The sequence below is a fragment of the Balaenoptera acutorostrata genome, chromosome 8 (genome assembly GCF_949987535.1).
Source record: "Balaenoptera acutorostrata chromosome 8, mBalAcu1.1, whole genome shotgun sequence".
In the NCBI taxonomy this organism is placed as follows: Eukaryota; Metazoa; Chordata; class Mammalia; order Artiodactyla; family Balaenopteridae; genus Balaenoptera; species Balaenoptera acutorostrata.
In genome coordinates, this window is record NC_080071.1 from 1,629,081 (window position 1) to 1,643,941 (window position 14,861).

General features: G+C 37.2%; 1 protein-coding gene across 1 annotated transcript in view; it reads left to right on the forward strand.

The window, feature by feature from the left end:
- Positions 1 to 335: 335 nt before the first annotated feature.
- The window catches only part of HNMT (histamine N-methyltransferase), a 36,245-nt gene continuing 21,719 nt past the window's right edge, over positions 336 to 14,861 (forward strand). The window contains exons 1-2 of the mRNA XM_007183012.2: positions 336 to 570; positions 7,588 to 7,640. Coding sequence (XP_007183074.1) covers positions 434 to 570; positions 7,588 to 7,640 — 190 coding nt within the window. The 5' untranslated portion in view covers positions 336 to 433. The remainder of the gene's footprint in view (positions 571 to 7,587; positions 7,641 to 14,861) is intronic.

Consider the following 14,861-nt stretch of genomic DNA (forward strand, 5'->3'; position numbering starts at 1 on the left):
CTTTGCCGCCTTTGGCCCTGAAAGCAGCCACTTTCCCACTGGGAACTTACCGGCTGGCCCCTGCTGCCAAAACAGGAAGTGATTTGAATGTCGTCTGTTTTTAGGACTTTCTGAACTTCAAGAGTTTTAAAACAAGTTTCAGCAGTGGATTTACTGCTTTGCTTTACTACTTCATTTCTTCCAAAACGCCCGTGTCGGGGTTAAAGTCTCAGGGGCAAAGTCCTGTACAAATTAGTCACTTAGTAACGATCTTTGCAAACCCAGCCTCTCCAGCACGTTAAATTCCAAGCAGGGCTTTTTTGTGTTTTTTTTTTTTTTTTTTTTTTTTTTTTTGGATATAAACTGGTGCGGGTGAAGAGAGAAAGAAGGAACTGGGAAGAGAAAAGGGAAGTTAGACCTCCCCTCCCTCCTTGTCTTTCTCAGAAAACCAAACATGGCATCTTCCATGAAGAGCTTGGTTTCTGACCACAGCAGATATGTTGAATCTTTCCGGAGGTTTCTCGACAATTCCACGGAGCATCAGTGCATGCAGCAATTCATGGACGAGAAGCTGCCGGGCATAATAGCAAGGTAACCAACAACAACAACAAAAAAAAGGCCGTTTTTGTCCCAGGGACAAGCCTCGGTCTCGTTCTGTGCAGTGATAGATGGTTCAAGGCCATCCCGGGAGGCTGGGCGCGGGGATAAGAACGAGGTACTGACAGCCGCCCCGCTCGACCCTCCGCGCCGCCCTGAGCCCCTTCTCCTGCCGCGTTTCAGTTAGACGCTCCCTTGAAACGTTCAAAGGCTCTGATTTGTGCTGGATTTCCAGCTGCTCGGAGATTAGCGTTAACCATCGGAAGGCACAAATCCACGTTCCTTTGGGAAAAGATAAGATCCCAATCTTTGAGCTCAGATTTTTCAGCCCTCCTCCAAATTTTACCTTCCGAAAAAAAAAAAAAAAAATCCCCAACGGAGTCTAGTATTTTTGCATTAGAATCGAGTAATTACCAAATACTATTTACCCCTGAGGATTGAGTGGGTGCCTCTCAATTCTCTTAATACCCATTTAAATTCATTTTCCTTATCCATTATTATAGTTATCACTCTCCAGAAAAAAAAAATAATAATAATTGTCTTTTACTTTCAACTTAATATTAGCAATGTGGCCCTAAAAAAGCATTTTCCCATTATCAGTGAAACTCACTAGTGCCTATCCTTCTCACAGACTCCTTTTTTTTTTTTTTTTTAGTGATTAATGTGTTCAATTTGTGCCAGAGCTGATAAGTATTATGAGAGTAAGAGATTTCACATGGCAATGATAATCAAATCACCTATCTGGGGGTGGATTGCTGGAACTTACTCTGCGCTTCAGGAAATAATGATGGAAAACTGGGAAAAATGGCTGGGGATCCAATTTGCAACTGGAAAGGAAAGTTTCCTATCAGCAAAGGAAACTGATATTTTTATCTTTTGCTGGATTTTTCTATTGTAGGCCTGTAATTCTTTCACCAGGATAGTTAACTCCACCTGACCAGAGAAGGCATTGTTGGATGTATATGGAATTTTATTTCCCTTTCTATCTTCTATTTTTCATGGTTCAGTTTTTAAATGTTTTTTTTAAATTAAGTATCATATATTAATAAGTAATAAGTAATAGGATAACAATGCAAAAGTCAAAGCAGACAGCAAATACAATTTCTTATCTAGGAACTAATTATAGTTTACTTCTTTGAGTCTTTTTGTTCATTTCTAAAATTAAAGGTAATGAGTTAATTTTTGAGTTCTTTCGCAATACTAAGCATCTGGGTTCATGTCTGTGGCTTATGCAGATCCTTGGTTTACTTCAGCCATCCGTTTGGTTTGAAGACATACTATGGATGCTTAGAGTAACAACAAAAATAGTGGTTCCTTGCCTTACCCACTTCCATTCCATTCCTGATTTGGGCTCTCCAGAGACAACCACTTTCAACACTCTGAAATCATTTAGTTGTTGCTTATGGAATTTTCTTTCCTAATTCTAAATAACATGTTATTCTCTTTCTTAATTTTGATGTATTAAAGTAGCTACATAAACATGCACATCCCTCTCCCCATTATGTCAATACAACATATATATATATAGTGGGTATATATAATATATACGTGTATGTATATATATATATAAATATATACATATATATGTCTAAATTTTGGTTAATTTGTTTATATCATATCATTTTGCCTGTGTAAATATTTTTCATAATTGAACAATGCATTTATACTATCATTACTACTATCATTATATCTCCTTTCATGTACAGGCTTTTGTTTTCCTAGAGTTAACTATTGTCTTGATTTTAGTTTATTTTCTTAGCTTCCTATGTACCTATCACTACTTATACCCCAAGCAGAAGTATTAATCTCCTCTCAATATATTCCAACAGATCAAGTAACCTGCTGATTTTTCCTCATGGGAACATCTTTTCTGGAGTTCTCTGTTCTTTTTTTCCAGTCTGGGCTGATTTGCTTTTGGCCTGCTATACAAGTATTGATGAGGAATTTATTTCATCTTCTAGAAATTCCCTTCTCTTTCCAGTACTGAATTCCCGGCTTCTGGATCTCATGCTGTTTTTTTCTTGGTTTCTTTAGTCTTTTTTTTTTTTTTTTTTTCTTCCCTGCTAATCCTTTAAGAACTTTCTAAGAAAGAGTGCATGGGAGGTAAATTTTTTGAGACTTTGTGTGTTTAAAAATGCTTTCACTCCTTGCTCATCTTTGTTAGATAGTTAGATAGTTTGGGTATAAAGCTCTACGATGAAAATGATTTTATAACAGAAATTTAAAGATATTTTTCCATGGTCTTGTAGTTACTGTTGAGAAATCTAATGCCATTCAAATTCTTCATCTTTGGTTTGTGACCTTTTTGTTGTTTTTTGTTTTTTACGATCTTCTCTTATATCTAATATTCTGAAATTTTAAGATGATGAGTTATGGTGTGGGTCTTTCTCACCCATTTTTGTGAGCAGTCCCTGGGCCATTTCAATTAAGATTCAGATCCTTCAGTTTAGGGAAGCTTTGGTATTATTTAATCATTCCTGCCCTCTGTTTTTTGTTTTTTGTTTTTTTTCTTTCTTTCTGGAACTTCTATTCATCAAACAGAAGACTTTCTCAGTTGATTCTCTAATTTTCTTATATTTCCAGTTTTCACAATTTTATCTTTCAGCCCTCTATTGTTTGCTACTGTATTTTTAATTTCCAAGAATGTTCCTTTTTTATAGCATCCTGTTTATCTTTCATAGATATAATACCATCTTTTATCTATTATAAAATTTTCCTCTGCTCTCTGCATGTTTCTTCTGAATTCTCCTCTTCTGTTTCTTTTGGTCTCTCTCATGTTAGGGGAGCTCCCCAACTACTGATGAGTCTTGATTGTCCATCCAATCAAATAATAAGGCACTAAAAATTAGTTCAGGTCCTCTTTGTGTATGTACAGGAACAGTCTGTTGAGCAGTTGGCTCACTGTAGTAATTCGATGTAGATTTTGCACTTGATGGGAGATTCTCAGATGCCAATATAGATAAGTTTATTTAGTGAAATGGATTATTTTTTCACGGAGGAATTATTCAATCCCCTATCTGGAGGTGGTAAGCAGGGTGAGGATGGTTATAGCATACAGCTGTAAATAGTAAAGTTTGTTGTTGTCACATATAATGCATTTAGATCCTTGCCCGGAAAATAGCAAGTTTTCAATAATTCTTAGTTATCATCATAATATATGAAATGGGATGATAATAGTATCTAACTCATAGAGGAGTTGTAAGAATTCAAAGAGTTAATTCACTACAGATGACCAACAGGCACATAAAAAGATGCCCAACATTGCTAATTCTTAGAGAAATGCAAATCAAAACTACAATGAGGTACCACCTCACACTGGTCAGAATGACCATCATTAAAAAGTCTACAAATAACAAATGCTGGAGAAGGTGTGGAGAAAAGGGAATCCTCCTACACTGTTGGTGGGAATGTAAGTTGGTGTAGCCACTATGGAAAACAGTATGGAGGTTCCTCAGAACACTAAAAATAGAACTACCATATGATCCAGCAATCCCACTCCTGGGCATATATTCAGGCAAAACTATAATTCAAAAATATACATGCATCCCTATGTTCATAGCAGCACTATTCACAATAGCCAAGACACAGAAACAACCTAAATGTCCATCAACAAATGAATGGATAAAGAAGATGTAGTACATATACACAATTGAATACTACTTAGCCATGCCATTTGTGGGACTTCCCTGGTGGCGCAGTGGTTAAGAATCTGCCTGCCAATGCAGGGGACATGGGTTTGATCCCTGGTCCAGAAGATCCCACATGCCGTGGAGCAACTACGCCTGTGCACCACAACTACTGAGCCTGTGCTCTAGAGCCCGCAAGCCACAACTGCTGAAGCCTGCACACTCTAGGGCCCACGTGCCGCAACTACTGAGCCCATGTGCTGCAGCTACTGAAGTCTGTGCTCCTAGAGCCCATGCTCAGCAACAAGAGAAGCCACTGCAGTGAGAAGCTGTGCACTGCAACAAAGAGTAATTAGAGAAAACCTGCACACAGCAACTGAGACCCAGTGCAGCCAAAAAAAAAAAAAAAGAAATAACGCCATTTGCAGCAACATGGATGCAACTAGAGATTATCAAACTAAGTGAAATAAATCAGAAAGAGAAAGACAAATGCCATATGATATCACTTATATGTGGAATCTACAATGTGACACAAATGAACCTGCCTAGGAAACAGAAACTGAATCACGGACACAGAGAACAGACTGGTGGCTGCCAAGGAGGAGGGGTTGGGGGAGGGGTGGAGTGGGAGGCTGGGGTCAGCAGATGTGAGCTTTTTTTTTTTTTTTTTAATAAATTTACTTACTTATCTATTTATTTATTTTTGGCTGCCGTGGGTCTTCGTTGCTGCGTGCGGGCTTTCTCTAGTTGAGGCGAGCAGGGGCTACCCTTCATTGCGGTGCACAGGCTTCTCATCGCGGTGGCCTCTCCCACTGTGGAGCACAGGCTCTAGGCACACAGCCTCAGCAGTTGTGGCACGTGGGCTCAGTACTTGTGGCTCGTGGGCTCTAGAGCGCAGGCTCAGTAGTTGTGGCGCACAGGCCCAGCCGCTCCACGGCACGTGGGATCCTCCCGGACCAGGGATCGAACCTGTGTCCTCTGCATCGGCAGGCGGACCCTCAACCAATGCGCCACCAGGGAAGTCCCAGATGTGAGCTTTTATATACAGAGTGAATAAACAACAAGGTCCTACTGTATAGCACAGAGAACTATATTCAATATCCTATGATAAACCATAATGGAAAAGAATATTAAAAAAATGTATATATATGTATAATTGAGTCACTTTGCTGTACAGCAGTAATTAACACAACATTGTAAATCAACTATACTTCAATAAAAAAATTTTTTTAAAAAGAGTTAAGTCGTATAAATCACTTAGCTGTGCCTGGAATAATAATAATAAGTTGAGTGCTTGTCACGTGCAGACACATTTCTAAAAGATTCACATCAGTTATATCATTTAATCCTCACAACTCCTCCATAAGGCAGATACTATAATTACAACCCTATAAGGTAGGTGGTACTATTATCCTATTTCTTAGAATCAATAATAAAGGCACAGAGAAGTTAAATAACTTGCTCAAGGTTACATATTAGTAAGCTAGGATTTCAACCTAGGTGCTCTGCTCCGTAACCTCACTATGCTAGCTAATGATAGAAGCATTTTTAAGAATTAACCAAGGGCTTCCCTGGTGGCGCAGTGGTTGAGAATCTGCCTGCCAATGCAGGGGACACGGGTTCAAGCCCTGGTCTGGGAGGATCCCACATGCCGCGGAGCAACTGGGCCCGTGAGCCACAATTGCTGAGCCTGCGCGTCTGGAGCCTGTGCTCCGCAACGAGAGAGGCCGCGATAGTGAGAGGCCCGCGCACCGCGATGAAGAGTGGCCCCCGCTTGCCGCAACTAGAGAAAGCTCTCGCACAGAAACGAAGACCCAACACAGCCATAAATAAAATAAAAACCAAAAAAAAACACTAAATCTTAAAAAAAAAAAAAAAAAGAATTAACCAAGAGCACAGACAAGGATGGGTGTATTAGGACTCATGATTATGAATTGGAAGATAATTAGAACTGAGGAAGGCAACTCATTCATAGGTGTCCTTGACTCTGTGTTTCCCAGTGTCCTTAAGAACTCTGCTTCAATCTGTCTTCTTCCTATTACTCTGGGCAGGCTCCTCACTTTAGCCAAAAACTAGGCTTGTTTACCATCCTGAAGCACAAACAAACAAGCACCATTCTTTCAGTTCATGTTTCCTCTCTAGCAGTCTCCCTTTTTCGTTCTCACTCTTTCATCCTTTTTCAAAAATCTCTAGATCTTCTTCTTCTTTATTGAGTTCACTTTTAAACCCACTGCCATCTGACTCCTGCCCTCAACCACCTTTTAAAGCTGCTATTATCAAAGATATTCATATTGCCAAATTCAATGGAGAGTTGTCCTTTTTTTATGTTTTAGTAATACAGTCAGACACGTACAATGGCCTTTTCCTTCTCTAATTCTCTTAGCATCTCTCTGAGCTTTACTGCTTTCCTCTCTGTCTTCTTTGTGTGTTCCCCATTATCCCATGACTTTTCAAAGTTGGTATCGTGTCATAATCCCACTGCTCTTCTCTTTGCAATACCCTTGGGTGATAGAATCTATTCTCCTAGTTTCGACCATTACTATATGATAATTCTCCAGAACACATCATCAATCAATCTTGCATATCCAAATGTCTGTTGAATTCAGATTTATCAAAAACCAAAAACAAAAACAAAAACAAAAAACTGACAAAACATAAACTTGCCATAAAAACACATTGTCCAGCTTCCTTTTCGATACCACGCTTCACCCAGTCATCCAAATTTACAACGTGGCAGTCATCGTGCACCTCGTCCTTTTTCTGACCCCTTATTTTTTTTTTTTTACATCAGTTTAAAGAAAGTCCTACTGTTGCATCCCAGCCCATCAATTCCACTCTATTTCTGTATAGAGCCATAATACTGGGCTTTATTGTCTCACATTTCAACTTGAGAGCAAAGTGGTCTTTTCATTTTTATGTATCAGTGCTTAGGATAGGCACATAATAAATGTTTAATAAACATTTGTTTATTGAAAGGAAGTTAGCAAGAAGAAGGAAAGAAGGCAAATATCAGAGATAGTATGAATCACCTTAGCTTTTCTCCCATCTACAATGAATGGCTTATTATATTACCAGACTCAAAGGCCCACATTTTCTGTTTTTGTTCTCCAAACAATCTTCAAACAAATGCTATTTCCTACCTCTGAGATGTTTATAGTGCTGTTTCTAAAAGTCTCCCAGTTCAAGATTGGTAATAAATGGAACCTTTACTTCTAAAGATTTCTGAAGATAGCAATATAACCACTGAAACGATCGAGGCCTTTCTTGTTGGCCTAGTTTTTGTTCACTGTAATTTTAGTCTGTTCTCTTCAACTAGACTTGATAATCAGATTTTACAAACCACCTGGCACATTTTTCTTAAACTACATAATTTTTTTTTTTTCAGGATTGGAGACACAAAATCTGAAATTAAGATTCTAAGCATTGGCGGAGGTGCAGGTATGAATAACACATTTTAAAATTTGTATTTCACTCCAAACATCATGTTGTCTGACAGCAATATTGTTCATTCTTTAGGAAAGCCATTTTCCTTTGCTTTTGGCAGAGTTTAGTTTACTAAAACTAGTAAGAGACATACCACTTCAACTAAGATTAATGTCCACATAGATTTATAGGGTTTAGGACATCGGCCTTCATTATTATCTGTGATACGGATACGTGTGGCTTTCTTATTTTTTTTTAATATAAATGGAAAAAATATAGGATAACTTTAAGGATAACTTTGATCCAAAATGATTTAACTGTTCACAGTAAAGAGAAATTTCATAAGACATTCCTTAAGCTCGTGCCACTTAAAGCAAGGTCCATAGACTGGTTAATGGTTCACAAACTATTGCTGGTGCATGAGAAGATAAGTGTGCACTGGAATGTAAATCAATGCACAGCTCCTTTCATTGAGAAAGCATTGCTATGGGGAAAAATATGCTTAATGACATAGTTAATTTACACTCTTGTAACCCCACTCTTTTTGAGTTGCACTGGCCTAAACCATTCCCTTCCTCTGGCTCAGTTCTAAAGCTGCCCTCTAAGAATTCAGCACACTCCCCAACTCCCTTTCGTAAGCGGTTCATGTTCTCATTACTTAGAGCCAGTGCTTTTATCCTAGGGGAAATGGGAAGTCTGGAAAGACAGGCTAATGTGGGTGTAGTTTCTGACTCTGCCACTAATGAACTGTGTGAACTTGGCTGAAACATAAGCTTCAGTTTGCTCATCAGTAAAATGCGAGCAATGAATTATGTCTCATAGGGTTGTAGTGAGATTTATATAGATTAGTTTATAAAGTGCTTCTATAAGGTGGAGGTAGGTCCTTTCTGCAAAAATAAAACAAGAAAATTCATCTCCAAACTTTGCCTCATATCAAACTCCTGAGTAGTGTTTGCTTTACTTTTAAGTTGCTAGTCATCTGGAGGTCCGAGTTAACATAATAATAATATATATATTATATATACTATATAATATATATGATATGTTAATACTATAATAATATAATATAGTCAGTCATATATTTATATTATATAATATATCCATATATAATAATATATAGTCATATATAATATTTAAACATATTATTCATATGTTTATATCCTTATTATTGTTTTCATTTGAAGTAACCACAGAGTGATGGTTAGTATAGGTTACAACTTGGTAACAAGTGGACACTACATTACCACTTGTCACATAGTGCCAAATGGTAATCTCTTCTGTCTTCTAAGTGTAAGTGTTCTAATCCTACATGAATGAGTTGAATTGCGCCCATCTTAACACAAAGATAACCAAGAACCCTCTAATGGAATAGGATAGCTAGTTTTTCATGTCATCATTTGCTCATTTTTCATAAAATACACTGTAATATAATGTAATAAGGACTGACTCTTAAAATAATTTTACATTATTATCTTTCACCAAGAAAACAGAAATCATCAAGGACAGGTAATGAAAGATACTGTCATGAATGATCTAATACAGTGTGTTTAAGCTAAAATACTCTATTATTGCTTGTGATATTTTATGTCCTAAGGTTTATAAGAGTGATGAATTGCCCAAAGAGTGTCCTATTAATTCATTTCACCAAGACAGTCATTTCCAGTGTGTTTTGCAAATGAATTTCAGACAACCACAAGCAATGAGACTATCATTTGATAGCGTCACTTGTGCTTGGACAAGAAAAGAAGCCCTAGAAGGAAAAGTAATTAAAAACAATCTCTACCGTGGCCAAGTTAATTGACCTTTTAATATAAAGTTAATTGAATTTCTAATGTAAATTTATCAAGATGCTTATAAGCTATCTAGAGAAAGGAACATTTGCCCCACACAGTGATTCCTTACATAAAGGTGCACAGAGGGGCTAATATAGAGAACTTTTCCAAACACAGGGAGCAGCACTTGGTGTTCTTCTGACTGAGCCCTAACATTGTATTAATAACAAGCTCTGCCTTGGGGAGAATATGGGTGCCCTTTAAGCTCATTCTTCATAAGAAACTGATCAGAAACATAAGAATTGCAAGAGAAATTCAAGCTGTAAATACTTAGTCTTCACTGCTCAAGCAAGTTACATGAAATCAAAAGCAAGGCACTTAAAACCCCTAGGTCTAGAGGTCCTTGGCATGAAAGAGTAGTGTTTGGGGGGAAAGGACACCTCACTCAGTTAGTCTGAGTGCTTATATACCAACTGGGAGATGCTTATCTAATAATCTGTCATTGCCTAACTGCAAGGACTGCGTGCACAGAAGAAAAATATATTATTATATAGTGAGGAACTTCCTGTACTTGCCTTAGAGAAATGGGTTCGCCGCATGTTTCACAATCTACAGTGTGCCTGAGACTTTTGCATTATCCTGTGGCTTAGGTATCCTTCCAAATCAGTGTCTGAACTCCAGTCCCTGGCAAATGAGGCCATTGGCCCCGTCTGACACCTTGTGCTCGGCTCCCATAATGCATCTTACAGGGTTCTACTCTGGTCTTAGCTTATGGGCCTCTCTGGTTTCACTTCCTAGATGTTTTCTTTTGGATGTCCATATACCTACAGATCCTATTCTGCATATCTTTGGTGCAAATACTATCTCTGTATTTGTAATGGTGATACCATTCTCACCATCATGATGAAAAAACACACCAAAAGCAAACAAACTGAAAACTTCCCTAAATCAAATTGCTGCGTTTATATCACTTAATGTTCATATTCTTTGGGGGCCTGTTTGATTTTCTTCTCAGAAGCATGAGCAGGGGCTGCTATGTACCCTATCTGTCTTCTGTCTCTTCTGTAGAGGTTGGTATTTGGGTGGAGAGGGATTTCATAATTTAAGAGAGAATGTAAGGTTTTAGAAAAAGGTGTTTGGCAATTCAGTTCAGAAGCCAAGCAATTATTAGGGCTCTGAGCAGTTCAAAAGAAAGGAAATTGATGGAAAACTTTTCCATGTCTTCTGTAAGTGATCTACTACATCAGTGAAATACAATTGATAAGCAGCATTGTTATTCATAGGTTATATATTTAATGTTAGGAGAATGTTTGAAATAAATATTATGTGTATCCACAAAAGAAAGAGAGGAAATCAGGAGAAAAACAAATCATGTACAGAAATATAGACCATATAGTTTTTACAAAGGCCAAATAGAGAAGTGTAAAGCTATATGTGTATGTGCATAAGTTTGTATGCTTTCATGAAACAAAGTGAGCAACGGGAATGCTTTATTCGAGGTCTCAGAGTATTCATATTATGCTTATTTCAACAATTTTTTTTTTTTTTTTGGCTGTGCGGCTTGCGGGATCTTAGTTCCCTGACCAGGGATGGAACCCAGGCCCTCGGCAGTAAAAGCACTGGACCGCTGGGGAATTCCCAATTGTTTTTAGCTATTGAGAGCAACTGCATTGTATTCTAAGTCTCAGAGAACATGCTTTTTTGGTCCATCTTCAACACTGATGCTTCCTAAAATTAAACCACCCAATGGAGCTTCTTCATTATTCAACTTTTAATGAGTGTTGTCTTTATGTTTGATGGTACATGAAGAAAAAGAAACCCATACTCTTTTTGGTAAGGGAGAATGCTGTTAATTTACAGTGCACATTTATACATGGAAAAAGGTTCCAGAAGGCAGTAATGGGCAATGTTTTCTCCTTGCTCTGGGCTTTGCTTCGAGGAGAATCATTTTATCTGCTGCGTTGTTCAGTTCTTATGTTCAAATGCCAGAAAATTTTATAAGGTTTCGACAGGACTCAAATAATCTCATTTTATCCAGCTCTCTACTTTTATTTTTATTAACCTATTATGTACCAACTCAGGTGTCATAACTTATATAATAGTGTATATATTTATAGATAAATTTTTAATCCATTGAAGCAACTCACATATGAAACACAGGTGGTATAAACCCTTTTATAACATTTTTTGGAAAATAATTATGCTGACATATGTTGAGTTAGGTTGTTTTCTTATTCTGTAACATATAGACACCAACATTACTACAGAGATTAAAAAATAGAAGAGAATTTAGAGACCATCAATACCCTCATTCTACAAACAAAAAGCCTGAGAACCATCAGGCAGAATAAAACCCAGGTCTCTTGATTGTAGTCCAGTCCAACAAACTGTACTAAACAGATAGAAAAGTTAATTATCGACCTGGCAAAAGAGAGATTCGGTATTTAGTAATGACCAGCTATTTGAAAATCTAATTTTATCAGATTATGAATCTCGTTTCCTTTCATAAATGACATGTTAAGGTGACCCTGAAGTTTAAGCTAGGTGGATAGAAGTAGAAACATGTAATTAAGGCAAGAACTGGAAGAGCCAGTGTATCCAGTTGAGAAGCAGGAGCTGGTAGGAAGCAAAGGTTAATGTTTCCAATGGTCTAGAGTAAGCCAAGAGTCTGTATCAGCAACTAAGGAATGACTGGGGAAATACAGGGAATTGGGGGATTTTTTTTTGCCTAGAAAAAAAGAATTTGAATGTGCTTATTGCCATCTGCAGATATTTCCTATTGAGCAAACCACAGAATATTTGCCCCTAAAGGGTCAGTGGTTAAAAGAGAGAGATTTCTTTGTTCGGTATTAGAATTTACTGATGATCAAACCTGTTCAGAAATGAAAGCACACATCTTGGGATATAAAGAGCAGTCATTCTAGGAGTACTAGCTTAGGCTGGAAAAACACTTTGCACATATGCTATGGAAAGGAATCAGGCACTGATTTCTTGGGTGTTTGGGCCATTAAAGGTGCTTTCAGTCCAGAAAATCTATGATCTTATGAGTAACCTTCTAGAAAGAGGTAGGCATTTCTTCAGAGTGGTGTGGCTAACACCACGTTTGGTTATCTTGAAGAAGCAGAGTTTAAACAGGACTTGTAGACATGCAGACGATTTCTGTCTGGATCCTAATTGCTTTATAACTTGACATGAGTAAGAACTGTTCAACTTATGTGCAGCATGCTAGCACTTACTCCATAACCGGAAGGATATGGACCCTAGCCAATTATTAACCTGTAGGATTTAGGACTGTCTACTTCAGATACTTTGGGGCCTCAGATATAAAGGATTGTTAAAGGCATTCATAACTATGTTATTTTGAAAAACACTATTCTCCATATATAAATTTACCAAAATAGTTTACCTCGTTGTATTGTATTTAAAACTTTCAGTGAACATGAAAGTACTGTTAAAGACAGATACAGTACAGAATGGAGAGACGTGAACACAATGCTACAATACTGGAGCCACTGTCATTAAAACCAAAATAAACAAGATTGTTTTGGCTAATTCAATAAGGCCTGAAACAGGAAAATGGGGATAAAGAGCAGAGTGAAGACAAAGCTATCATTATCTGCAGATTAAATGACTGTATACTTAGAAAAGCAAATAAACTCAGTTGTATAGCCTTAAAATTAATAAGAATGCAGTAATGGCCTGATAAAGGTAAAATAGGAAGAAAGCAATACGGTAGATCCACATTTCTTTTTTGGTCAACATCTGAGTGTTTTTCATTTACAGTTTTGATTATTTTACAATGTACTAGAAAGTCTGTGGCATGTGGTTATGTGTAATTTTGCTGAAGGACAAGTTTGTATCTTCCCAGTTCTTGTGCCAGCTTGGGACACAGTCTCTTAGTCGGTGAATATGCTTCTACTTGACATACACTATTGAATACAACTTTGCGATTTAATACACACAGTCACGTAACCCTGGTGTAGGGTGTCTGCTGTCATCTTCATTTTATATATGGTGAACCTAATCATATATGCCACAAGGGGATTGGGGGTCCTAGACATTGGGGTCAATGCCCAGGGTCTTCTGAGGCTTTGTCTCTATTAACAATAACAAACTGATAGAAATGGTAAAAAAATACTGGATGGCTGAGCTACTAATATATTCAGTACAAAATATAAGAAAACTATTTGAAGAAAAGTTCAAATTTTTACTGAGAACAATTTGAGAAGATTTAAAAAGCAAATATGCAATAGTGATGAGGTTACAGTGACATGAAAGCTTTCATGCACAAAAGGTAAGAGTTTGAAATGAAACGAAGTTTTCCTGAAAGTAGCGTGGCATTATATATCAAGAACAGTTCTGATATTCATCTATCACACAAGGCCCTTGTGATGCTGGTTGTTAAAATACTGGCATACTTGGTAAATAGCCAATTCCTGATGTCCCAACACAGCCCCTGCTGCTGCTTCAGCCTCTCCTCATAGATTCTGTATATCCTCCCCACCCACCCTGTACCTCAGCCCCCCACCTCCAAGGGTCCCAACAATTGGACTGGTCTTGACTGCTCAGAGGGCCTCTAAGAATGTTCTTTAGCTCTTTAGCCTGCATCCTTTCTCAGCAGCTAGCGTCTGACACCTGTTTCTTTGTTTGTTTTGTTTTGTTTTGTTTTATATCACCAAAGATCAAGGATCTCATTCTAATCATTAATTCTCGTTCTTGCAATTAATCTGCAAAAAGATTTTTGCCTAAAAATTCACGGTTCATTGTCAGATGCCTCAGAATAGCAAAAAACTTAAAACTAAGTATAACTATACATATAAAACTATATATAAAAATGTATTTCTATGTATAAATACATATTCATATATATTTCCACATATAAATGCACACATTTATATTTTTTTTAGATATATACTTTTATTTATATTATATATAAATGTTAATAATGAAATTGATTATTCCACATATCCGTTTTTGAGAATACGAATAGCACTTTCAAATAAATTTTGATATATTCATGGTTTAACTCTCAAGTGGGAAAGTCAAAATAATTCATATACATAATAATCTCTCCTGGGTAAACTAAAGAAAATTATTTGCTCAAAGGGGAAAGAAACAACTTAGGAGAAAATAAACCAAAACATTATACCTTTGCTTTCTCCAGTAGTGAGATATTTATTTTATTTTTACTTTACACTTCTATGTCTTGAGTTTTCTATAGTATTAATTTTACAGCCAGGGACAGGAAAAATAAACCCAATTTAAATTATAATTTTATAGTTGATGAGAGATGATGGTAACGAATAGACTCACTGACTTCTGACAGTTCCTTCAGCTGTTTGGCTGACACCCAAAGCACTGTTCTGACACACGTTTTCATAACAATTTTCCTTTGGCTATTTCTGATTCACCAGTAATAGTATTGCACCCATATGAATACTTTAAGAACAATCTCGCTTGTGTT